We start from the raw sequence: 27,540 nt of genomic DNA, 5'->3' as shown, positions 1-27,540 counted from the left end.
CATTGACTGGTATTCAAGTTTTCAAATTTGATTTCCATTAAAATATTTTCTACAATTTAAAAGAACTACATGTACAAAAGTAAAATGATGAGGTAAACACCTTATACTTTTAAGAAAGTACTTGAAACTTAATATGCAGATACTCCCACGATCCAGCCTCTAGAATGATGCTTAAAGTTCTTCCATAAAGACGGTGATGATGACACACAGATGAACCATACAATGAACATTAGGCTTCTCAGTCTTCTGAGTAGGCCATGGTGTTCTTTCCTGTTATTACAAAACCATTTAGACTGCATTTTGCCAACAGTATTGCTCCAGTGTGGATTTACATGAGGCACCATGCTACAGTAAGAGCAGCCACAATGCCATTCAAAATCGCCATGATATAGCCCATGTGGAAGGAGTGTCCCATCAGTTTCTTGAACCTGTGCAAGAAAAGATACAAGAGGAAAATCCAGCAGTTAGGGATATTATAAGCAGCGTCCAGAATCCTAACAGCCCAGCGTCTACTCCATCTTCATTTTTCAAATTCTTAGCACGCAACACTTTAATGACCAGGTAGATGATGGCGAGCAGAAAGGCGAAGAGGATGGCGAACAGCAGAGAACACAGAATAGAAAGGACTTGAACCAACCGCTGCGGAGCCAGGGTTCGGCTTCCCGCAGCAGCCAGGAGGATGCCATGGAGCTTCTTTGACAACACCAGCGACCCATCTCCATCTGGTGGGAAGAGAGAACCTCTCTTGGACTCCGACGACGGCCCAGCCAAGAACTCTGCCCGCAAGTCACGGGCCACCTGGTTGCATCCCTCCTGGTCGTCAACTTCGCCTTCACCACAACTGTTCCCCTGAGAGAAGGCAGGGTACACGGAGCCACGAAGGGCACCGGGGTGCTGAGACGACTGCGGTGCAGCGCCGTACACTTCCCACTCTCCACAAAAGACAAGGAGGGAAAGAAGGTGTGTTTCTGATTGTTATATCTCCTCGTGTAATAAATTTGTAACTGAGCGTTCATTGATTTCTGTAGTTGTCAATCTTCCCTTCATTGTAAGACAGCACTAATTTAATTTTTGTTCAGCTCATTTTTTTACCATTATCTTTTTTCTTTGTCATTCTATTAATGATGCACCCCTTAACTTTCTGATGAAGTCAAATAACTTTAGTTCTTTAGCACATTATAACATCAAATAAGCTAAATAAGATCTCTTCTTAACTATCTAAAATTTTCAAACATATTACATAAAACTCATTATTTTGCCTGCGCTGTGGCTCACTTGGCTAATCCTCTGCCTTAATGGTGCAGGCACCCTGAGTTCTAGCGCCAACTGGGGCACCAGTTCTGTTCCAGTTGCTCCTCTTCCAATCCAGCTCTCTGCTGTGGCCTGGAAAGGCAGTGGAGGATGGCCTAACTGCTTGGGCCCTGCACATGCATGGGAGACCAGAAGGAAGTGCCTGGCTCCTGGCTTCAGATTGGCCATCTGGGGGGTGAACCAACAGAAGGAAGACCTTTCTCTCTGTCTCTCTCTCTCTCACTGTCTAACTCTGCTTGTCAAAACAAAACAAAACAAAACAAAATAAAATAAAACTTTGCTATTGTCTAACCTGGGGCTATTGATACCAAGATTCAGCTGTAAAATCCTATGTGTTACATAAATCATTTTGGAAATTAAAAAGTTTATGTACTTTTTGCCTAATGAATCATTTATTTCAGCAGGCTGAAAGTTGACATTTCTCCAAATTGCTGTGTTGAAATCCTAATCCACCACATCATGGCATTATGAAGTGAGGTCTTTGGGAGCAGATATGTGTCATTTTAATACAGACCCTAGAGATTCCACCAATCCTTTCTGCTATGTGGAGTTACAGGGACAAGAGAGCCTCTGTGAGGTGAAGGGCACTGAGGGGATCACAAATCAGAAAGCGTCTAGCTTTTCAACTTCCTAACATGCAGAACTGTGGGAAACAAATTTCTGTTGTGTATAAGCTCCCCATTTTATAGAGCTTGCATAGCAGCATGAAAAAATAAGATATTGAATATTTATTATTTTACATTATATTAATAATTTATTTGTAATAATATTTTCATTTACATTTATTTTCAAATATGCATCTGAAAAAGTTGAGAACATTTTTTTTCCTGAATCTTTCAAAAGACAGTGTTTAGTTTGAGAGTCATAATTTTTCTATTAATATATGTAGTTCTTGATATTCAAATATCCTGATTATTATATTTTCCTTTCTTATTTTAATAAATATATGTGTAAGGAGAACAGATTTCATGTATCTCATATATACAGCTTTTTAAAAAAGATTATTAATTTGAAAAGTAGAGTTATAGAGAAGCAGAGTCAGAGAGAAAGAGAGAGAGAGGTCTACCATCTGCTGGTTCACTGCCAAAGTATTCACAGTGGCCAGAGCTGTGCTGATCTGAAGCCAGGAGCCAAGAGCTTCTTCCAGTCTCCCATGAAGGTACAGGAGCCCAAGGACCTGGTCCATCTTCTACTTCATCTGGCAGAGAGCTAGATCAGAAGTGAAGCAGCTGGAATATGAACCAGTGCCCTTATGGGATGCCAGCCCTGCAGGGGGTGGCCTTACCCACTACTCCACAGCACCAGCCCTGATATGGACAGCTTTTATAGCATAATGATACTCTCCACCATACCATCCCTTGCTCCAGCATTCTGACCCTCCTTCCTCATTCCTTTTTTATTTTTCTGTAATTTTTATAACTATATATTTTCAATTTATAGCTGCAAGCTCAACCATCCACTAAATAAAGATTTCAACAAATGGTAGGAGAAAAGTAATGTTCCTTAAGAGTATAGACAAAGGCTGTAAACAATTACAAAAATTTCAAAATCAATTTCACTCATACATTATGTTTTTGTGCTCAGTATATTAACTACCAGGAATCTGAGAAAACATGATATTTTCCTTTTTAGAACTAATTGCACAAAGAATAGTGGTCTCCAGTTACATTCATTTTGCTGTGAAAGACAGGATTTCATTCTTTTTTCTTGTTGAATAGTATTCCATCAAGTATGTATACAATTTCTTCATCAAGATATCAATTGATGGATATCTGGTTTGATTTCATTGCTTAGCTATTGTAAGTGCAGTTGCAATAAACATGGGAGTATAGATAAAGCTCTTTCATATGCTGATTTTATTTTATTTTCTTTGGTTACATTCCAAGGAGTCAAAAGACTGGGTCATATTATAGATGTATTTTCAGATTACTAGGGAATCTCACTTCCATAATGGTTGTACTGGTTTATCTTCCTAGAAACAATATAATAGGGTACATTTTCCCACATCATCACCAGCATTTATTTTTTAATATTTTAGGGTGATAGCCATTCTAACTGGGGTGAGGTGAAACTTCAATTTTTTTTTTAATTTTTTTTTTATTTTTGACAGGCAGAGTGGACAGTGAGAGAGAGAGAGAGACAGAGAGAAAGGTCTTCCTTTGCCGTTGGTTCACCCTCTAATGGCCGCCGCGGTATTTTAATTTCCCTGATGGCTAATGGCCTTGAGCATTTTTTCAGAAGTCTATTGGCCATTTGAAAAACACCTGTTGATATCCTTAACATACTTCTCAACTAGATTGTTTGTTTTGTTGTTGTTGATTTTGGTGAATAACTTACATATCCTGGATATTAATCCTTTATCAGAAGTATAGTCTGCAAATATTTTCTTCCAGTCTCTCAGTTGCCCCTTTATTTTGCTGTTTCCTTTGTTGTGCAGAAGCTTTTTAGCTTAAAGCAACCCATTTATTTCTGCCTTGATTCCCTGTAATTCTAGGGTCTTATCAAAAAAGTCATTGCCTATGCAAATGACTTGCACTGTTTCCCCTAAATTTTACTCTAGCAAGTCAAATATTTCAAATTTTATATTTGGATCTTTGATTCATTGTGAGTTGATTTATGTATGGGGTACAATGTCAGGTAGTTATTGCACACATCTGCATACAGAGAGCTCTTATCCCAGCATCATTTGTTCAAAAGACTGCTTTTTCTCCAGGGATTGATTTTAGCTCATTTATCAACAATTTGTTGGTTGTATATCCATAGGTCAATTTCTAGGTCTCTCATCTGCTCCATTGTTCCACAAATCTAACATTTTGCCAGTACCACACCATTTCAATAATAATTATCTTGTAACATGTCTTGAAATCAGATATTGCAATGCCACCAGCTTTGTTTTGCTATTAATGAATGCTGTTGCTATTTGGGGTTTCTTTTGTTTCCATATGAAATTTAGAGTCATTTGTTCCAAATATAAGAACATATTTGGTATTCTGATTGAGATAACATTGAATCTGTAAATTTATTTTAATAGTATATATATATATATATATATATATATATGATATGCATGGAAATTTATATAGGATAGATGATATGGTAGGCCCTAAGAAATTCAAAGATATGAAATTGTACCATGTATACTTTCTGAACCCAATGGAGTCAAACTATATATTAAAAATTAAGGGCCTCAGAATCAGCCCTTAAGGCATTTGGATCTGGCTGAAGAGCCCATGAGAGTACTTTAGGCATGGAAAGCCAAGACACTCTGGAAAAAAAAAAGAAGAAAACCTAAATGAAAGATCTCTGTGAGTGAGATACCAGTGGAAAGAATGGGCACATCAAAGATGGAGGTACCTTTTTCTGAAAGGAGGAGAGAACTTCCAATTTGACTACAACCTTGTCAGAATTAGATCAAAGTCGGCGAACTCTAAACGCTTCCATAGCCTTGGCAACTCATGACTAGAGCCTAGGGAGATTACTGATGCCACAAACAAGAGTGCCAAATTGTTAAATCAACAACAGGAGTCACCGTGTACTTACTCCTCATGTAGGATCTCTGTCCTTAATGTGTTGTCCAATGTGAAGTAATGCTATAACTAGTACTGAAACAGTATTTTTACACCTTGTGTTTATGTGTGGGTGCAAACTGATGAAATCTTTACTTAGTATGTACTGAATCAATCTTCTGTATGTAAAGATATTTGAAAATGAAAAAAAAAACCCTTGGTTTTAAATTGGAAATTGCATAGAAAATTAATCATTTTTTTAAAAAAAATCATGTAGGATCTTTGTCCTAATTTCTGTACATTGTGATTTAATGCTATAGCTAGTTCTCCAACAGTATTTTTCACTTCGTGTTGCTATGTGAGGGCAAACTGTTGAAATCTTTACTTAATATATACTAAACTGATCTTATGTATATAAAGAGAATAGAGAATGAAAAAAAATTTGGTTTTAAATTGGAAACTGCATAGAAAATTAATCAGTTTTTTAAAAAATATCATGTAGGATCTTTATCCTAATGTGCTGTACATTGTGATTTAATGCTATAGCTAGTTCTCCAACAGTATTTTTCACTCCGTGTTGCTATGTGGGGGCAAACTGTTGAAATCTTTACTTAATATATACTAAACTGATCTTCTGTATATAAAGAGAATTGAAAATGAAATTTGATGTGAATGGAAGGGGAGAGGGAGCGGGAAAGGGGAGGGTTGCTGGTGGGAGGGAAGTTATGGGGGGAGGGGGAAGCCATTGTAATCCATAAGCTGTACTTTGGAAATTTATATTCATTAAATAAAAATTAAAAAAAAAGAAATAAGTAATTACAAATAAAAAAAAAACCTTCAGAAACTTTAGAAAAAATGCAAACATATAGAGAACTAAACATTATTCCACTGAATTAACAGTGGATCTTAGAAGCATCAAAAGAGAAATCAATTTCTAAAAATAAATGAAGATTACAATATATCAAAATTTGAGATATGGTAAAAGCTATGTTAAGGGAAAACTTTACTACCTACTTAAATAAATTTGAAAGCCATCAATCAAATGATCTATGATCATCTCAATAGTCCAGAAAAACAAGAACAAACCAACCCAGAAATGAGTAGGAGACAACATTAGAAAAAACAAAATTGAAACAAAGATACAAAATATTTGTGTAATGAATAACATTTTCTGAAAATAATTATCAAAATGTATATCCTTTTGTTCCACTCAACCATAAAATTGAGAAGACCAAAATTAATAAAATCACATATGATAAACCAACATGGAACTCCAAAAATGCCTAAAAATAAATGCAGAAATTCAAGAAACAAGAATAAGGAAGAGGACTCCCTCCCCCCCCAAATAACACAACACTTGATTATTAGAATGCAAAGGTGAAGAGAAGGATGAAAAGACTGAAATGGAATTCAAAAGATTATTCATAGGATTACTCAGAAGCAATACGGAACAAATTCACAAATTCAAGTAATCCATGCATGACATGATTGAAAAACTCTACCATTAAACTGAGATTTTGAAGAGAAATCTAAATGAAATATTAGAAATGAAGAATTCACAGTGACTCCTGTTGCTGACTTAACAATTTGACACTCCTGTTCATGGCATCAGTAATCTCCTGAGGCTCTAGTAATGAGTTGTCAGGGCTATGGAAGCCTTTAGAGTTCTCTGACTTTGATCTTATTCTGATAGGGTCATAGTCAAAGTGGAAGTTCTCTCCTCCCTTCGGAGAAAGGCACCTCCTTCTTTGATGGCCCATTTCTTTCCACTGGGTTCTCACTAACAGAGATCTTTCATTTAGTTCTTTTTTTTCTTTTCCATGGTATCTTGGCTTTCCATGCCTACAATACTCTCATGGGCTCTTCAGCCAGATCCGAATGCCTTAAGGGCCGATTCTGAGGCCAGAGTGTTGTTTAGGACATCTGCCATTCTATGAGTCTGCTGTGTATCCTGCTTCCCATGTTGGATCCTTCTCTCCCTTTTTTATTCTATCAGTTAGTATTAGCAGACACTTGTCTTGTTTGTGTGATCCCTTTGACTCTTATACCTATCAGAGCCATCAATTGTGAAATTGTTAAGTCAGCAACAGGAGTCACTGTGTACTTACACCCAATGTGGGATCTGTCCTTAATGTGTTGTCTAATGTGAAGTGATGCTATAACTAGTACTGAAACAGTATTTTTATACTTTGTGTTTCTGTGTAGGTACAAACTGATGAGGTCTTTACTAATTATATACTGAATTGATCTTCTGTATATAAAGGTAATTGGAAATGAAAAAAAAACAACCTGGTGTTAAATTGGAAATGGCATATAATATTAATTAATTTAAAAAAATATTATGTAGGATCTCTGTCTTTAATGTGCTGTACACTCTTATTTAATGCTATAACTAGTACTCCAACGGTAGTTTTTTCACTTTGTGTTGCTATATGGGGCAAACTTTTGAAATCTTTACCTAGTATATACTAAACTGATCTTCTGTATATAAAGAGAATTGAAAATGAATCTTGATGTGATTGGAAGGGGAGAGGGTTAGGGAAAGGGGAGGATTGCGGGCGGGAGGGAAGTTATGGGAGGGGGGAAGCCATTGTAATCCATAAGCTGTACTTTGGAAATTTATATTCATTAAATAAAAGTTTAATAAATAAAAAAAAGAAATGAAGAATTCAATGTGTCAAATAAAAAATATGGTGGAAACAACAGACTTAGTGAGGCAGATGAAAGACTATCCAATCTAGAAGACAAAACTTTAGAAATCTTTCAGTAAGACCAAAAAAAAATTAGAAAAATTAAAAATAGTGTTGTAAATTTAAGTGATTTTGTCAAATGACCCAGAATATGGGTCTTAGGAGTTCATGATGTTGTGGAAAGAGAAAAGATTAGAAGTTCTATTTAGTAATATAATTATACAAAACATCACTAGTTTGAGAAATAAAAGGACATCCCAGTACAGCAAGCATATAGAACTCTTCATAGACATGACCAGAAAAGATCCACACCACAACACATTGTATTTTAACTATCAACAGTAAAACATAAAGAAAAAAATCCTAAAATGTGCAGAAGAGAAGTGACAGATTACTGTCAGTGAATCTCTAATTAAACTCACAGCTGATTTTTCATCAGAAACTCTATGGGCTAGGCAAGAATGAAGAGACTTAGTCCATGTACTAAGAGAAAAATAAAGAACTGTGGACCCAGAATACTGTAGGCTGCAAAACTCTCATTCAGGAACAAAGATGAAATAAAGCCCTTCCATAACAAATAGAAATTGAATTTGTGACTACTCTTCCAGTCTTGCAGATGCTTGAGGAAGTGCTGCTACATACAGAATTATAGAAAGATAGACATCATTATGAAGCAATGTGAAAGCAGAAAATCTATTTGCTGCCTACAAGAAACTTATCTCACCAACAAAGAGGCACACAAAGCAAAAGTGAAAGATTAGAAGAAGATATTACATCCTAGCAGAAACCAAAAAACAACAAGTGTAACCATCCTAATATCAGACAAAATAGACTTTAACACCAAAACTGTAAAAAGGGATAAAGAAAGGCACTATATAATGATTAAGGGATTAATCCAACAGGACAAAGTGACTATAGTAAATGTATATGCACCCAACAACAGGATGCCTGGACACTTAAAATAAATGTTAATGGATCTAAAGGGAGACATAGACTTCAATACAATTGTAATGCTGGACTTTGACAAAACATTTTCATCAATGGTCAGGTAAACTAGACATAAAATCAAAAAACAAGCAACAGAACTAATCCACACTATCAGTGAAATGAACATGATATCTACAGAACTTGTCATTCCACATTTCATTCCAATTTAATTCCTTATCATGATTGACTACTAAAAGTAGTAGGCTTGAGTAACTTTCTAAAAGTGGAGCCACTAAATGGAAACAAAAGAGAGTTCCTCTAGAAAATATATGCTCTCCCTAAGCTAAAGAGATAGGAAGATGTACATCTTACGATATTCTCTGGGAACAGAGTAATCAGGAAGTACCTTCTTAAAAAGGAGGAAAAGGATTTCTATTTGTTGTAGAGGAAGGACAAATAGAGAGGAAAGGGAGAGGAGATATTGGTGAAGGAATGAGAAAGGGGGAACTCTGTGTATGTGTGTTTGTGTACACCAGTCTTCCTGCAGATTCAGGTCACTGACAGTAAAGGGAAAGTTCAGATGATACAGGTGCTTTTCTGAGCAGTATAGGTCCTGTGCTACCTACAGATTCATTCTGAATTGCTAAGTCACAGACATAATAATGGTTTAGTATTGACAATTTCTGAAAGCAGTGGAGAAGTAAAAGATGTAAAATTTTCACGATTAGTTTCTCATTTTAGTGAAGAATACAGAGTGATTCCTAGAGATCAGAAACAGAAAAATTCAAACACTGTAAAGGTATTTGCCATGAGCTAACATTTTAGCACAATAGAATAAGCTGCCACTTAGGAAGCCATAATGCCATATCAGAGTGCTGGCTGAGTCTCTACAGCTCCACTTCCTTTCCAATTTCCAGCTAACACACCTCAGAAAGATGGCTCAATTGCTTAGGTCCTTATTATCCACAAGGAAGACCATGATGGAGTTCCAGGCACCTAGCTTTTGTCTATCCCAGCTCTAGCCATTGCAGTATTTTGAAGGGTGAACCAACAGGTAGATATTCTGTCTGATATTCCTCCCTCTCTGTTGCGGATAGGTAAACAAAATAATAAACAAACAGCCAAGGAGGAGCACCCAAAGGCTCTGGGATTATTAGTTGTCTGTGAGTCACAGAGAAAGCTTGTCCCAACACATCAAATTGAATAGCAATGATAATGTACATAAGTATTAGAATCCTAGAAAATCAAAAGAAATCATAAAGCTCATGTCAAAGTCAAATTCAATGGCAAAACCTTGAAGATAATTTGTTTCCCAAATGCTCTTATTCTCCCTCCATTCTTACTGGTAAAACATTCCAAAAGTCATATTAACTTTTTCTAATGAAATAGCATAGTGATTTATTCCTGAAATTGAAAAGATCTAAGATACTTGGTCCAATTAAATTTTTAAATGTTAAATTATTGTCTCAAAGAATAACCTTTGAATTGCAAACTATCTGTTATTTTGTTAGATATAAGGTATGTTTCTATGGATAATCTAATCATTTAAAGAAACATCTCTGCCGGCGCCGTGGCTCAACAGGCTAATCCTCTGCCTTGCGGCGCCGGCACACCAGGTTCTAGTCCCGGTCGGGGCACCGATCCTGTCCCGGTTGCCCCTCTTCCAGGCCAGCTCTCTGCTGTGGCCAGGGAGTGCAGTGGAGGATGGCCCAAGTTCTTGGGCCCTGCACCCCATGGGAGACCAGGAGAAGCACCTGGCTCCTGCCATCGGAACAGCGTGGTGCGCCGGCCGCAGCGCGCTACCACGGCGGCCATTGGAGGGTGAACCAACGGCAAAAAGGAAGACCTTTCTCTCTGTCTCTCTCTCACTGTCCACTCTGCCTGTCAAAAAAAATAAAATAAAAAAAAGAAAGAAAGAAAGAAACATCTCTGTAATGTATAGCATGTGTCATTGAGAAATAGTTTTCTTTTGTAGTTAAAGGCAGGCTCTGGATGATCTGGATGATTTTAGTTATATCTAAATACTGAATAGCTATATGATCAAAGGCAAATATTTAACCACTCCATGCTTTCATTTTTCACTCAGATATAATAGCAATGGTAACTGCCTCATAGAGTTGATAGAATTAAGAATTGAAGCTAGAGAAATGAAATACAATATATGCCATCAGTACATAACAGACTTATTTATTTCACTTGAAAATGTAATATTCTGGAAGGTGCAATCTCAGGCAAGAGTTAGGGAAAAAACTATAGTGGAGATTCCATAGAAGGAATGGGGATGCTACGCTCTACATGGATTGTATGGACACACAGAATGAGTATAGCAACAACACAGGACCCCAGTAGCCAAGAGTCTAAGTGCCAGTTTTGGACACTGAGGTGAGATCAGACTGCAGTAGTCCAAACAACTGGTGATATAGCTTCAGGGAGAGCCTGGCATTGGTCTGACCTGGAGCCTTGTAGGGAACAGGATATCTGCCAACCTAGAGGGAAGATAAAGGCTCATTTGTCTCCCCCCCCAAAAAAAAAATGATGCCCTACAATTAGCAGAGAGAGGGAGAACAGAATTTTGGACACACAAACAGCTGCACCAACTTGTGTCCACAAACCCAGCAACCAACTGCATGGAGATGCCTGAATCTGGCTGGGAGGACTGATGGGGGACTGAGTACCCATGTAGGACTGTGAGGTGCCCCAACACATTACAAACTCTTGGGAACACCTGCCAAGGAGGAAATGAAGAATTCATTAGATCAAATAAAAATGACATGGGAAGCCTTAACAACTGAAATGATGAGCAGAAGAATGAATGAGTTAGAAAACAAATCTCTGGAATTTTTACAATCATACAAAAAAAAACAGAAGAAATTTAAAAAAAAAACTGAAAACATTGTTGCAGATTTATGGGATACTATCAAATAACCCAACATACAAGTCTTTGTAATTCCTAGGTGTGAAAAGAGAATGGATGAGAAGGGCTATTTAGTGAAATAATCACAGAAAAATTACCCAGTTCAGAGAAAGAAAGAGACATTCAGGTACAGGAAGCAAATAGAACTAACAGACATGAACAGGAAAATTCTTCACTACAACATGTTGTAATTAAACTTCAACAATAAAACATAAAGAAAATATTCTAAAGCGTACATGAGAGAAATGCCAGATTATTTTTAGAGAATATCTAATAAGAATCACAGCTGAATTCTCATCGGAAACTCAAAGGGTAGGAGAGAATGGTGAGGTATATAATCCACGTCTTCTCCCCTCTCCAGAAACCTTTTATTTAAGGAAAAGGAACTTCATACATTTCATAATTTCAACTACAGAAACATGGCTATTCTTCCCACCATACTGCCCTCTAACCCACTCTCCCACCCCTTTTCCTCCTCCCTCCCCTATTCCACCTTTGGGTTTTTACTAAGATCTATTTTCTGTTAACTTTGTTTACATATGATTAGCTATATGTTAAGTAAGGAGTTCAACAAATAGTATGAATGTCAAAAAAAACTTTTCTTCAACAGTTAAGACAAGGACTGTTCAAAATACAGTCCAAGTTTTAAGAGAAAGAAACTATCAGCCTGGAATACTGTATCTTGCAAAGCTCTCATTTATGAATGTAGGTAAAACAAAGACCTTACATAACCATGAGAAACTGAAAGAATTTGTCACTACTCATCCAGCCTCACTGAAAGATGCTACAAACAGAAATGCAAAATGATAGGACTGAAAGAATGTGGAAGTAGAAAACCATCCAGTAAAAGTACAAAGCAAATTCAAAGTAAACAATATAAATATTTACATTAGAAAAATGGGAGGGTCAATCCTTATTTATCAATAGAAACCTTGAATGTAAATAAAATAGATCAAAAACAGAAATCAACTAAAACTTCTGGAAATGAATGAAGACAATACAACATACCAAATCTTATGGATACAGCAAAATTAGTGTTAACATAGAAATTTAGAGCAATTGGTGCCTGTAGCAAGAAATTGTAAAAGCGCCAAATAAATGAGCTATCAATGCATCACAAGGACCTAGAACTGTAATAATAAACCAAACCCAAACTTAGCAGGTGAAAAGAAATAATTAAAATTACTAGAGAAGAAATAAACAAAATTGAAGCCAAATAAATGCAACATGCAAAAAAATACAACATCCGTTCAAGATGAAAACCTTAAGCAAATTGAGTATAGAAGGAATATTCCTCAACATATTCAAGACAATTTGTAACGAGCCCACAGGTAGCATCTTATTGAATGGAGAATAATTGGAAGCATTTCACTAAGACTTGGAGCCAGACAAGGATGTCCACTCACACCATTGCTCTTTAATATAGTCTTGAAATTTTTAGCCAGAGCCATTAGGCAAGAAAATGAAATCAAAGGTATACAAATTGGAAAGTGGGAAGTGAAATTATCCCTATATGCAGATGATTCTATATATAGGGGATACAATAGATTCCAATGAGAGACTACTAGAACTCATAAAAGAGTTTGATAGGGGAGGTACTGTGGAAGAATGGTTAAAGCCTCCACCTGCAGTGCTGCCATTCCATACGGGCACTGGTTTGAGTCCTAGGTGCTCCACTTCTGATCTAGCTCTCTGCTATAGCTCGGAAAAGCAGTAGAAGATGGCCCAAGTCCTTGAGCCCCTGCACCAATGTGGGAGATTTGGAAGAGGCTCCTGGCCCTGACTTCAGATCAGCATAATTCTAGCCATGCAAGCATCTGGGGAATAAACTAATGGATGAAAGACCTTTTTTCTTCCTCTCTACCTCTGCCTCTTTGTAGCTCTTTCAAATAAATGAATAAATCTTTTTTAAAAAAAGAATTTGGGGTGCTGGTACCATTCACTAATCCTCCACCTGCAGCACTGGCATTCACTATGGATGCCAGTTCTAGTCTCGGTTGCTCTTCTTCCACACTAGCTCTTTGCTGTGGCCCTGGAGGGCAGTGGAGGATGGCCCAAGTGCTTGGGCTCCTACACCCACATGGGAGACTGGGAGGAAGCACCTGGCTACTGGCTTCAGATCGGCACAGCTCTGGCTGTAGCAGCCATTTGGAGAGTGAATCAATGGAAGGAAGATCTTTCTGTCTTTCTCTCTCACTGTCTATACTCTACCTGTCAAAGAGTTTGGTAAAGAGGCAGGATATAAGATCAACATAGAAATGTCAACATATTTTATATATACAGACAATGCCATGGCTGAGAAAGAACTTTTGAGAACAATCCCATTCACAAAAGCTACAAAAGGAATTCAATACATTGGAATAAATTTAACCAATGATGTCAAAGATCTCTATGATGAAAATTGCAAAATATTAAAGTAATAGAAGAAGACATTTCAAAATGGAAAATTCTTCCATTTTCATGGATTAGAAAAGAAGCAATATCATTAAAATGTCCATACTACCAGAAGCAATTTATAGTCTCAATGTGATTCCAATCAAAACACCAAGGGCATTCTTCACAGATATAGAGAAAATGATGCTGAAAATTATATGGAAGTATAGGATACTCCAAATAGTTAAAGCAATCACATGCAACAAAAACAAAGCCAGAGGCATTTGTTTTCTTTTTTTTCTCAGCTTTTATCTTTAATTTTTAAAAGATTATATTTATTTGAAATGCAGAGTTACAGAGATTCAGAGAGAGATTCCATCCTTTGGTTCACTCCCCAATTGACTGCAATGACCGGAACTGTGCTGTTCTGAAGCCAGGAGCCAGGAGCTCCATCCAGGTCTCCCATGCAGGTGCAGGGGCCCAAGCACTTGGGCCATCATCCACTGCTTTCCCAGGCCACAGCAGGGAGCTGGATGGGAAGTGGAGCAGCCTACACTGGAGCCGGCGCCCTATGGGATGCTGGCGCTGCAGTGCCAGCCCCCCAAACATCTCTTAAGGAAACAAGAGGGGATGAAAAAAGCATTCCCCACCCCTGCCTTCCAGCTGAGCCGGCAGCGCTGGGAGAGGAGGCCCTGGTTGCTGACTCCGCAGAGCCCCGCAGCTGGGATCTAAAAGGCTCAGCACAAAACCTGGCGCCAGGGACGGGCAGGGGCGGTGCGGGCACCCAGAGCCCGAGCTCCTGGTGGCAGGTCGGGCGCGAGCCCCGCTGGGAGCTGGCAGGGGTGCCCGGTGTAGCCCGGCCCTCAGTTTCTCCCCGCAGCCTATTCCCTCCAGGCTCTCTGGGTTCCCTTGAATGGAACAACACTATCTCCAAGTCCTTCCGTGACTGGGGGTTTGTATCCTGTTAGCCTGGTCCATCTGAGAGGCAGAGGCCTCCAGTCTGCAAGCCCCAAGCTCCATCCCCTGAGGGGGCAGTGGCCCCGAGAACCTGAGCAGTGGAGACTTGAACTTGGCCACCCCATCGGGGACAGAGACTTCCCAGGCTGTGGCCACACACACGGGCGTCTTGAGCGCTGGGTCACCACGTGTGCCCCCTCTCGGATCTGCTTGGGCTGCTCCCTCAGGGACCCCGCGGGACATTTCCTGGTCACCTCTCATGGCCGTGGGAGTGCGGAGGAGAACCAGTCAGGGCTGCAGACAGCCCCTCGACTGGCCAGACGGGTGCTGGTCTTCAGGGGGAAGACACAGGAGCGGGGAGCCCGCCCCACCCCCAGTCTCAAAAGGTGGAAGGCGTGGGTGGCCCCCATGGCCCCCGCGGTGAGGCCTGTGTGCCTCCAGGTGGGGCCGTGTCTGGCCCCCGCGGTCCCTTGCCCCTTCTCTTACCCCCGTGTCGGCTGGGGCTCCCAGAGGTCATCACCCCATCTCCAGTGTTTATCTGGCGGCTTGGCCATGAACCTCATGGCTGATGGTGATGCAGCTCTGACACACTTGTCCCTGCACGTGACAGACAAGACCCCAGAGACAGCGGGCGCTCAGCTTAGCGGTTAAGACACCTGCTTTTCTTTCTCCTCCTGAAGATTTGTGTATTTATTTGAAAGGCATAGCCATGCAGAGAGAGGGCGAGAGAGAGAGAGAGAGGTCTTCAATCTGCTGGTTCACTCCCCGAATGGCGGCAGTGGCCGGGGCTGGGCCAGGCCAAAGCCAGGAGCCAGGAGCTCCGTTCAGGTCTTCCACATGGCTGGCAGGGCCCCAGCACTCGGGCCGTCCTCCACATTAGCAGGAGGCTGGAACGGAAATGGAGCAGCCAGGACGTGAACTGGTGGTGTCACAGGTGGCAGCTTAACCTCCTGTGCCGCCGTGCTGGCCCTAACACCTGCTAGGACATCTGCATTCCAGGTCCCAGTCCTGGGTCCCCCCAACTCAACTCCCAGCTGACGCCCACCCTGGGTATCCCCCCTCCCCCGACTCAGCTCCCGGCCACGCCCACCCTGGGTCCACCTTACTCAGCTCCTGGCCAATGCCCACCCTGGGTCCCTGCCACCAACAGGGGAACCCACGCCGAGCTCTGAGCTTCGGCTCCCTCAGCCTTCCCAGGCACCTGGGGGTGACCCAGTGGATTCGAGCTCTGCCTCTCACACTGAGCATGAGCTAAAGAAAACACAAAACTCCAAGAACCAAGGCTACAGGTAGCGCCCAGCACAGAGGATTCCACTTAGATTCCCCCGGGACTGAGCAGCCTGGCTCTGCCCGGGCCATAGCCCCCAGGGTTGTGCGAGTTTGAGACTCCCAGCCTGCACGCCGGCTCACCGTGCTCTGCCCCCAGCAGAGAGGTGCTCGGGCCCAGCGCTAAGTGCCTTCTGTTCTTGTTTTGTCTGAAGCCTCTCAGCCGGACCCCACCTGGCCACACCACCCTCCTTTGGCTGGACGTTCCGGCGGCACTGTCCGGCCCCGGCCGACGCCGCAGGACGCTCTGGGAAGACACAGGGACAGAGTCGCTGGGCAGCGCGGCGGAAGACACGGCCGGTAAGTTTCCGCGTGCCAGGCATGGCTCTGCCAGGGCTGGGCCCACAGATCCCAGGGGCCCTGGCGGGAACAGGGCTGCCCGACTCCGGGGCCTGAGGGGGAGGGGCTGCAGGGACGTGGCTGCGCGTGCTGGAGCCAGTTACTCAGCCTGTCTGTGCCCCCGCCCATTCCTCAGCTGTGAGTCACAGGAAGTGAGCTTGTGAGGGTTAAAGAGGTGACGCGGGGCTGGCACTCAGCCCAGAGGCCGCTCCCCCAGCCCACAGGCCATGCCCCGGCCCGTAGGTCACGCCCGCAGGCCACTTCCCCACCCACAGGTCACACCCCCGGCCCACAGGCCACGCCCCCACACCACAGGCTGCTCCCCTGTCTCACAGTGGAGCACTTGGGTCCAGTACCTGGCTCTCACTGCTGCCGCCAGCTGCCTGCCGGTCCACACCCTGCGAGGCGGCACTGACAGCTCAAGTGCTGGGGCCCATGCCACCCGCACGGGAGACCCGGATGGAACTCCCGGCTCCCGGCCTCGGCCTGGCCCAGCCCTGGCAACAGGCACTCCGAGTGAACCAGTGCATGGAAGATCCCTCTGTCACTCTGTCTTGCAAAAAGATAAGGTAGATAAGTAAATGAATAAAACTTTAAGGATGTTTAAATCCGTGGACTTAGAACATGCCTGGCCTACTTTAATCAGCCGAGGGCACAGGAGAGAAAGGCCCGACTCCTGAAGGGGGGACTGCAGGCAGCGTCTTCCTGGGCCTCCACACCCATGAGCACTCCCCCCACAGGGCAAGGACAGTGCATGCTGGGAAAGTGTGCGTGGGCTGCAGGCCGTTTTGCACCCAAATAATCTTTAAGATATTTTCAAGACTTTAATAGACTTGAGCAGCAGAGATAGGGAACCCCCAGATGGCCACGGTGACGCCCACGGGGGAGACAGGCCGGGCAGGGTGCCCTCCCTGCTGTCCCCCAGGACTCGCTCCAGGCTCACAGTGTGGGTGTGGCTGCCCCAAGGAGGGGGCCCCGTGGCAGCCCCTGCCCCGGGTAGGCGCGCAGGCAGCTTCTGCCCGCAGTCAGCATGGAGTTCAGGCCCCCAAATCTCATCGGAATCAGGGGCGCGAGACTCCGGTTGGATTATGCTGGGCTAGAATTCCTCTCCCGCCAGGGGCTGATGAAACCGCAGTTACTGCTCCTGGGAGGGTGGCTCCATGCAGATGGAAGCAACCCCCCCCCCCCAACCCACAGCTCCGAAGCCTGGGGGGGGCAGACGCCTTGGGTTTGACTTTTCAGGGCGGGTCCCTTTGGTGTGAGGCTTAGGGGTGACCCTCTGGCTCCAATCTGACCTCACGGCCATATGGCCACGCTGAGGGGTCAATGCCTCCCGGGTGTGGACGAGCCCTCAGTGTCACGGTCACTGCTGGGCCCTCCCGTGGCCCCGAGAAGGAGAGGAGCGACGCCGCCGGCGTCACACGCACCCAGCTCCCCAAGCCCAGCCCGCGTCCCGCTGAGCCCCGTCTGAGAGGGGGCTCTGTCTCCTGCCTGTCTAGGCCAGGCAAGGTCTGGGACTCAGGTGCCCACAGGGCAGGACGGTAACCTCCCTGCCGGGCCACTCCGGGGTCCGCAGTGCCGACCACGCACACAGAACGGTGACCTGACCATCTTCTGCCAGGACGCACCTCTTACGTTTTTCTACGTGTTTATTTGATCGGGAGACAAAGAGACAGAGACACCCCCCCTCCCCGCCTGCTGGGTCACTCCCCAGACACCCGCGACAGCCAGGGCCAGGCCAGGCTGAGGCCAGGAGCCAGGAGCTCCATCGGGTCCCCCAGGTGGTGCAGGGGCCCGGGGTGCGCACGCAAAGGGGCTGGCTGGACGCAGAACCGGAACCTGCGGCGCCTTCACAGCTGCAGCCAGTGCCCACCCCGCTGCCCGGCAGGCGCCTGCACCTATCGCCATCGCGCGGGTCTTCGCTGAGATCCTCGAAGGGGACCGCGGCACGCGGACTGCCCGGTGTTTCAAGCGCTTGCTCTGGGCGCTGGGGACACGGGGGGACATGGCGGGGACCTGGCGGGGACCTGGCGGAAGGGGAAACGGACCCGCCCACGGGCGTGGGTAGCCATGACACCGAGGGCAGGGTGGAGTGTGGGGCCCAGGACGACCCGGCCCCTGTCCACACTGCCCGGGGGGCGGAAGCTCGGGCCAGGGTAACCGGGTGGGGTCCGTGGAAAGGGTGCCCGGAGAGGCCTGGGGGTGGCAAGGGGTGGAGGGGCTGGGCAGGGGCCGGGGGAGAAGGAGGCAGGCGCAGGTCTCACGGCCCCAGTGGCCACAGCGAGGGCTCTGGCGGGAGAAGCAGAGCAGGATCGGCCAGGTCTGATGTCCACGCGTGTGGGGAAATCTCGTGGTCACGGCCAGGGAGGGGTGGGCGGGTGGGGGCAGTGGGGGCCCAGGGAGGAGGCAGGAGGGACTTCCCTCCAGGATTTCAGAGCAGTAAACAGATCCGCTCTGGGGATCACACTCTTCCTAGGTTTTCACTTGCTTTTCTTCTGATTTATTTGAAATGCAGAGTCAGAGAGAGAGAGAGAGAGCGAGCGAGCGCTCTCCCATCCGCTGGGTCCCTCCCCACATGGCCACCAAGGCCAGCGCTGGGCCAGGCTGGAGCCAGGAGCAGGAGCTCCATCCGGGTCTCCCACCCAGGTGCAGGGCCCTCAGCACTTGAGCCCTCACCGCTGCCCCCAGAATGCGCATGCGCAGGGAGCTGGCCCAGCACCCAGTCTGACCCGGGATGCCCCTGTCTCAATCCCCACACCACACATGGGTCCCAAGATCCCTGCTGGACGCGGCGCCCAGCCAGAGAGCCGGAGGGGGGAGCATTGTGTGGGGGACCCCAGGGCAGGGCAGGAAGGGAGGGCGCCCGCTTCCCCCATCAGATCCTGGGTCCCTCCCCAGCTCTGCTCCGACTTTGCCTGCAGGGGTGGCCCCAGTGCTCCCAGCCAGCACGCAGGGGTGGCCCTGGTGCTCCCAGCCAGCACGGGGAGACCCGAATGGCGCTCCCGCCCCAGCACTGCAGGCCCAGGTGACCCTGATGGCACTCCGGCCCCAGCAGTGCAGGCCTGGAGAATGACCAGAAGGGAGCTGGGTCTGGCTCCCATGGCACAGCTGTGGACCCCAGTTCCCCCACTGCTGTCAGCAAGGTGGCTCTGCCCAGGGGTGGGGGACACGGAGCAGCCCACTGTGACCCCCCGGCCCTCCCGGGCTGTTTGCGTCAGGAAGTGTTAGGAGTCAAATATCTGGGAGGCGCAATCACAGAAGGCTTTCTGGAGGAGGTGGCACTTGAGCCAGGTCCTGTCAGGGCACAGGTGGCCAGGGTGGGAGAATGAAGGCAGCTGCGAGAGGCCGGCATGTCCAGCCCAGGGGTGCTGCTTCCAGATGACACCCCAGTGACCCCCGCCAAGAACAGGCCTGGGGACAGCACGGACCTGTTTGGGGACGGCACGGCAGAGGACAGCGCTGTGGCCAACTGACGCCTGTGGCACAGGTCATCATCGGGGAGCAGGAGCCCCGCATCGACCTGCACGTGATCCGGCCACACAGGAAGGTGGTCATGCAGGAGGTGAGGCCCCGGGTACCAGTGCTCACCCACGGTGAGGCTCCCCTGGGTACTCGTGGTCACCCTGGAGGTCAGACCCCCCCAGCACCTGTGGTCACCCTGTTAGGTAGGAAGTCAGTTATGAGCTTATGTGTGTGTGACAGGCCTAAAGTGAAGACATCTATATGCAACTGCATCTCAAAGTCATCCTAACAATGTTTCAGGGGAAGCCCAGAGTTCGAATCCTGCCTGCCCTGCTCCCTTCTACCTGAGAATCTGCCAGGTGGAGGCCCTCACCCCTCCTGCTTCCAGCCTGACAAATCTTCCACAATCTCCCAGGTGCAGCCCAGTATCTGCATCTCAAACACCCTGCTACCTTTCTCTTGTCCGACAACATTTACATCCATAAAGTCCTTTGTTTCAGACCTTCCACAGGAAGAAGCTTCTTTTTTCTTTTCTTTTTTTTTTATTTTTGATAGGCAGAGTGGACAGTGAGAGAGAGACAGAGAGAAAGGTCTTCCTTTTGCCTTTGGTTCACCCTCCAATGGCCGCCGCTGCGGGGGCGGTGCGGGGGCGGTGCGGGGTCCGAAGGCGGGGCAGGGCGCCCCGATCTGATGGCAGGAGCCAGGTGCTTCTCCTGGTCTCCCATGGGGTGCAGGGCCCAAGCACTTGGGCCATCCTCCACTGCACTCCCTGGCCACAGCAGAGAGCTGGCCTGGAAGAGGAGCAACCGGGACAGGATCGGTGCCCCGACCGGGACTAGAACCCGGTGTGCCGGCGCCACAAGGCGGAGGATTAGCCTAGTGAGCCGCGGCGCCAGCCTAGGAAAAAGCTTCTTAACATTTACATCCATTAAGTCTTTCTTTCCAGGAGGAAGCATGAGAAGACGAAGAAGACCCACTTCTTTAAAAACCCCAGCCTAAATGTAGACTGGGCACTCTCTCTCAGGTCCTGTCTGGAGAGGTGCCCATCCATTTTTACGGATGTCCCTACCCTAATAAAGTTTGCTACTTTTACCTCCCACTACTCTGTGTCTCACACCTGAATTCCTTCTTGCACGAAGACAAGAACCCTGCAACTTTTCTGGTAACAACCCCGAGGTCAGACCCCGCCCCCCCCACCCGTGGTCACCCCGGTCGGACCCCCTGCTGGGCGGCAGACCCTCCATGCCCCACCGTGGCCGGAGGGTGGAGGCTGTGTGGCTCCGAGCTCCGCCACGGCTGCCCTCGGCCACCTCTCCCCAGGCTACCACGGTGAGGACCTCAACGCCATCATCATCTTCATCTCCTGCTTCCTCCCAGACAGCAGCTGCGCTGACCACCACGAGGTCTAGGAGAAGGTGTCCTGGGAGCCAGGCGGTGCGGGGCAGTGAGGGGGTGGTGCGGGGTCCGAAGGCGGGGCCAGGGCAGCAAGCGCGGGGAGGGTGTGGGGCCAGTGGGGCGGAGGGGCGGGCTGCGGGGCCGGGCGCGAGGACCTGCTCACCCAGGCTCTCAGCCCTGCTGGCCCCACTCACTGAGCCTGGGCCTTCCCCTGGGCCCCCGGGGCTCGCCAGCCGCTCCTGCCGCCGCCACCACACGTGTCCATCACCAACACTACCATCACCAACACTACCATCACCATCATCATCATCACTGCCAATACTACCATGAACACCAACACTGCCACCCTGATCCCCATCACACGTCCATCACCACAAACACCACCATCGCCATCACATGCCCGTCACCCCCCGTCACTACCCCCCATGCCGCAGCGACAGTCCGGGCGCCCCCCTTGTCCACACCCGCAGCCACCCCGACAGGCTCAGTCCTCCCAGAGTTCCACCTGGCACAGGCGGGTTTCGGAGCAGGGACCCTCAGGTCCCCCGTGCGCTGAGCTGGGAGGCCACGTCCACCCCAAGACCTGCCCGGGGGGGACCGAGAGGCTGGAACACGACCCCTCCCCAGAGTCCCCCACCCCTCTCTAGAGCCCGTGCCCCCTCCCCAGAGCCCCACGGCCCCCTACCTAGAGCCCGCGCCGCCACCCCAGAGCCTCCCACCCCTCCTCAGAGCCCTTCCCAGAACCCCCTGCCCCTCCTTAGAGCCCGCTCCCTCTCCTCAGGGCCCCCCGCCCCTCCCTACAGCCCGTGCCCCCTCCTCTGAGCCCCACGCCTAGCCTGAGCATGGACCCCCGGATCCCTGAGGCCGTAGGGGGAGGCCAGGGCAGGGCGCAGTCGTCCTGACCCTGACCGGCTGCCTGGCACAGCTACCTCATCAGCAGCCTAGAGCTCCTGGTGGCTGAGGACTACGTGATCCTGTACCTGAATGGCGTCACGCTGTGGGGCAGGATGCAGGGCTTTGGCGGCCTCAAGAAGTGCTACCAGATGATGGACAGGAGGTGAGGGCGTGGGCATGGGCAAGCAGCCAGGGCCAGGTGACAGGCTCCGTAATTGGGTCTGCCCTGCCCCTCAGCTGCCCTTGGCTTGTGGGAAGCATTTGTTTTCAAGACATACTACAGTGCAGTTATACCCAAAATTCTGGTACTGGCAAAAAAAAAAAAAAAAAGAAAAAAGAAAGAAAAGAAAAGAAAGAAAAAAAGAAAAGAAAAGAAAAGAGTATGACAGACCAATGGAACAGAATAGAAACACCTAAAATAAATCCATGGGCCTCCAACCAACTTAAATTTGACAAAGAAGCTAAAGTCAATCCCTGCAGCAAGGTCAGTCTCTACAGCAAATGTTTTGGGACTGCTGGATCTCATGCAGATGTAAGAAATAAGACCCCTACCCTACATCTACACAAAAATCCCTCAAAATGGATCAACGTCCTAAACCTAAAGGACTATAAAATTACTAAGGAACATTGGAGAATCTCTGCAAGACATTAGCATAGGGAAACACTTCTTGGAGAAGGCCTTAGTAACACACACAATCAAAGCCCAAACTGACAAATGGGATTACATCAAGTTGAGAAGCTGTCAATGCAAAGGAAACACTAAATGAAGTAAAGAGGCAATTGATGGAATGGGAGAAATTATTTGCAAACTATGAAAATTATAAAGGATTAACATACAGAATCTATTAATAGCTCAATAAACTCGACTACAACAAAACAATCCAGTTAAGAAATGTGCAAATGACTTAAACAGGCATTTTTTTTTTTGGCAGGCAGAGTGGACAGTGAGAGAGAGACAGAGAGAAAGGTCTTCCTTTTTGCCGTTGGCTCACCCTCCAATGGCCACTGCAGCCAGCGTGCTGCAGCTGGCGCACCGCGCTGATCCAATGGCAGGAGCCAGGTGCTTCTCCTGGTCTCCCATGGGGTGCAGGGCCCAAGAACTTGGGCCATCCTCCACTGCACTCCCTGGCCACAGCAGAGAGCTGGCCTGGAAGAGGGGCAACTGGGACAGAATCCGGCTCCCCGACCAGGACTAGAATCTGGTGTGCCGGCACCGCAAGGCAGAGGATTAGCCTAGTGAGCTGCGGTGCTGGCCAAACAGGCATTTTTAACAGAGGAAATTAAAATGGCCAACAGACACATGAAAAAATTCTCAGGATCACTAGCCATCAGGGAAATGCAAATCAAAACCACAATAAATTTTCACCACAACCCAGTTAGAATGAATCCCATACAGAAATCAACAAAAAACAAATGCTGGCAAGCATGTGGGGAAAAGGTACCCTAATCCACTGTTAGTAGGAATATAATCTGGTGCAGCCACTTTGGAATACATTATGGAGATACTTCAGAAATCTGGACAAAGACCTATTATATGACCCAGTCATCTCACTCCTAGGAATTTACCCAAAGAAAATGAAATCAGCATATGAAAATGTTTTCTGTAACTGCATGTTCATTATAGCTAAATTCATGATTGATAAGATCTCCCTGACCTGTTGTAACTAGTAGAGCACCTAACAGGTAATCTACAGAAGTGAAATTGACACTGTGATAGGCTATGAATCTGAACAGCCCTTATCTCAATTGTTGAGCAAGTTTTTTTTTTCATATTGCTTATTGAACTGTTGTGTTTCTTTTGCTCTTGTTGAGTTTCTTGAACTCTTGTAGAATTAATCTTATGTATATAAAGTTAACTGAATAGATCTTTGTAAAAAATAAGAAAGGGAATAGGAGAGGGAGGAGGAAGAAGGGTGGAGTGCAGTTGGAAGGGAGTGTAGGGTGGGAAGGACCACTATGTTCCTAAATTTATACATATGAAATGTGTGAAATTTTATGCATTAAAAAAGGTTTCTAGGTAAAACATGTTACATTCTTTTTTTTTTTTTGACAGGCAGAGTGGATAGTGAGAGAGAGAGACAGAGAGAAAGGTCTTCCTTTTTGCCATTGGTTCACCCACCAATGGCCACTGCAGCCGGCGTGCTGTGGCCAGCGCACCACGCTGATCCAAAGGCAGGAGCCAGGTGCTTCTCCTGGTCTCCCATGGGGTGCAGGGCCCAAGCACTTGGGCCATCCTCCACTGCACTCCCCGGCCACAGCAGAGAGCTGGCCTGGAAGAGGGGCAACCGGGACAGAATCCAGCACCCCAATCGGGACTAGAACCCAGTGTGCTGGCGCTGCAAGGCGGAGGATTAGCCTATTGAGCTGCGGTGCCAGCACATTCTTTTTAATTTAAAAATATTTGTTTAACTGGGAGACAAAGAAAGAAACAGAGAACTCCCATCTACTGGTTCACCTCCTACATGGTTTCAGCAGCCAAGTGAGAGGTTAAAACCAGGAGCTAGAAACTGAATCCAGGTCTGCTCTGTAGGTGGCAAGCACCCAGTTACGTGAGCCATGATGGATAAATCCCATGATCTGCATTAGCAAGAAATTGGAGTCAGGAGTTAGAGAGGACTTAAACTGAGGCACTCTGATGTGGGGCATAACCTCTTAACCAGTGTCTTAATTACTAAGCCAATGTCTCCTCCAATAGAAGGTTTATAACAGAGAAATCACCTATATCCTGGCTGCACTTTAACATTTATTTACATATATTCATATATATACATTTATTCATATATATGAATATATATATATGAATATATATATCCATATCCATTTCCAGATAAGCTGCTTTATTTTGCAGTAATCACTGGAGATCTCAACAATAAATTCCAATGGTTGCTTTTGATACTGTTTTCAAAAAGACATACAGAATAAGAAGTGTAAGCATTTTGTTCATACAACATATTCTTATAATGACTTAATTCAACTTTATTTTTAAAGTGTTTTATTAAGGTTATAAGTGGTTCACAGACATAATTCTTAGATCCTTTCTGCTCCCAACTTTATAACTTCTTCAATGACATTTTTAATTTACTTCATAATCATAGGATTAATGTTCCACTAAATAAAGGGATGAACAAATTAAAAGTAGAAAGAACAATGTTCAAAAGGCATACAGAAAATTCTTGTAAATAATAAAATGCCAAGACATAAATTTCCACCATGTATATTTTGGTTTGTACTATATATATATATATATATATATATATATATATATATATATATATATATATATATTAATATATATATTTTGCTACCACAAATCAGAAAAAAGAAAAATGTGCTATTTGTCTTTTTAAGTCTGGCTTATTTCACTGAGCATTATGGTGTCAAATGACATCCATTTTGTGGCAAAAGATAGGATTTCAATCTTTTTATGGATGAGTAGCAGTCCTTCTTATATACAAACATTTTCTTTATGCAGTCACCCATTGATGGACACTGGGGTAGATTCCATATCTTATGTATTGTAAATTGAGTTGCTATAAACATGATAGGTACACATACCTCTTCTATATGCTTCATTTCCTTTGAGTATATTTCCTGGAGTGAGATGGCTTGGTCATATAATAGATTTATTTTTAAATTTCTGAGGAATCTCCATAAAGTCTTCCTTATAGGTTGTACCAGTTTACATTGCCACCAGTTTTGTTAGTGTATCTTTTTCTCCACATCCTCAGCAACATTTATTATTTTTTGGTGATAGCCACTGTGACTGGGGTGAAGTGATAACTCATTGTTTCTCTTTGCATTTCCTTGATGGCTAGTGATCCTGAGCACTTTTTATCTCTGTTGGCCATTTGTTTTTCAGCCTTTAAAAATGCCTATTCATGCCTTTGGCCATTTAACTTATTGCTTGTTTTGTTGTTTCTTGAGCTCTTTATGTAGTTTGGATATTTACCTTTATTAGATGCATAGTTTGCGATATTTTCTCCTATTATGTCTGTTATTTGTTCACTATGTTGATTGTTTCCTTGGCTGTGCAGAAGCTTCTAAGCTCCATGTAATCCCATTGGTCTTTTTCTTTGCTTTTATTGCCTGTGCTTCTTGGGTCTTATCCTGAAGTCTTTGTCAATACCAATGTCTTGCAGTGTTTATATATATATATATATATATATATATATATATATACACACAAATGATCTAATTATTTATTGGAAAGTCAGAGTTACAGAGAGGGAGGAAGGGTTAGAGGAGGAAAGAGGAGAGAGAACAAGAAAGTGAGAGAGAGAGATAGTATCTTCCATCTACTGATTCACTCTTCAGTGGTAGCAAAGGTCGGGGCTGAACCAATTACAAGCTAGGATCCAGGATCTACATCTGAGTCTCCCACATGGGTGGGAGGAGCCCAAACACTTTTGCCATCTTGTACTAGTTTTCATAGGCCAAAAGTGTGATTTTATTATTTTACTAACTTTATCTAAAAAAAATGTCTACCAGTGATGGGGAAAGGGAGAAGTTACCATTGGTTTGACTTTACAGAGACTTTTCTTTGAAGACATCCAAGGAGAAGTCACAAAAGTTTATCCCCATGCTTCCCTCAGACAACATGGCGATTGGCCCAGCTAGAAGCAGTGGGGCAAAGAGCCAGCGAGCAACAGAAGAGGGACTACAGAACTGCCTACAAGGACAGAAAAATCAGGAGGAGAAAGTAGAGAAGCCTGAGGGGCACCTGGCCCAGCCACAACCATCTCCATAGAGATAAAAAAAAGTCAACGCTGACGGGGGCGGGAAAAGGTGGCAACTGGGAGTTGGGACGTGGCCATTACCTCCAGCAGAGCTGGTCAGGGTGCGCCCTCCTGGTTGGCCTGGCCGTGGGCATGGAGGAGAGCGGCCCGGCCCTCTAAAGGAGGATGGCCGGGTTCAGGCTCTGCACTGGCTCCTCGGGGCCGGTCAGGGTCCCCTTTCCTGGTTGCCGGGCCGTGGGCAGGGAGGAGAGTGGCCTCTATGCACTGACAGTGCTGCCATTGCCTCGTAGCAAAGGAAGGGGCTGGATTCAGCCTCCGAAGCTGCTCTCCTGTCTGTGCTCCAGGCCTGCTACACCTTCTTATACATCACCTCCGAATTTGGCGCAAAAGCCGCCTTCAAACAGGGTCCCTGTCTGCCACGGGCAGCATGCAGGAGTCTGGGCTCTTGCAGTGAGCGGGTGAAGGGAGGACCCTGCGTTGGATGCGGGGGTGCCCCTGGGGTCGCGGGGAAGGAAGCTGGTTTTGTCCACGAAAGGTTGATTCATGGCCCTGGTGCCAGGTGCGGTAAGGGCCGCCACACTGGGAGAAGCCGCCATGTTGCTCTTCCCAGATCTTGGGGCTGGGCGGCTGAGCGCAAGATTGGGTGAAGCGCAGGTGTTGGTTCATGTGGGAGTTTAGGGTGAACTACAAACCCTCAAACCAGACAGGGT

The 27,540-nt window shown here is 46.0% G+C and overlaps 1 protein-coding gene across 1 annotated transcript; it reads right to left on the bottom strand.

Moving 5' to 3' along the window:
- Positions 1–321: 321 nt before the first annotated feature.
- On the bottom strand, positions 322–2,700 carry LOC133754003 (ADP-ribosylation factor-like protein 6-interacting protein 6). Its single transcript, XM_062184638.1, has 3 exons — positions 2,664–2,700; positions 464–932; positions 322–431 (listed from the first exon to the last, which is right to left on the bottom strand). Exons 1-3 carry the CDS (start codon positions 2,698–2,700, stop codon positions 329–331), a joined length of 609 nt encoding a protein of 202 aa, XP_062040622.1. The 3' UTR covers positions 322–328.
- Between the last annotated feature and the right edge of the window lie 24,840 nt (positions 2,701–27,540).

The sequence above is a fragment of the Lepus europaeus genome, chromosome Y, assembly GCF_033115175.1.
Source record: "Lepus europaeus isolate LE1 chromosome Y, mLepTim1.pri, whole genome shotgun sequence".
Classification (NCBI taxonomy): Eukaryota; Metazoa; Chordata; class Mammalia; order Lagomorpha; family Leporidae; genus Lepus; species Lepus europaeus.
This window is presented reverse-complemented; position numbering and strand designations above follow the sequence as displayed.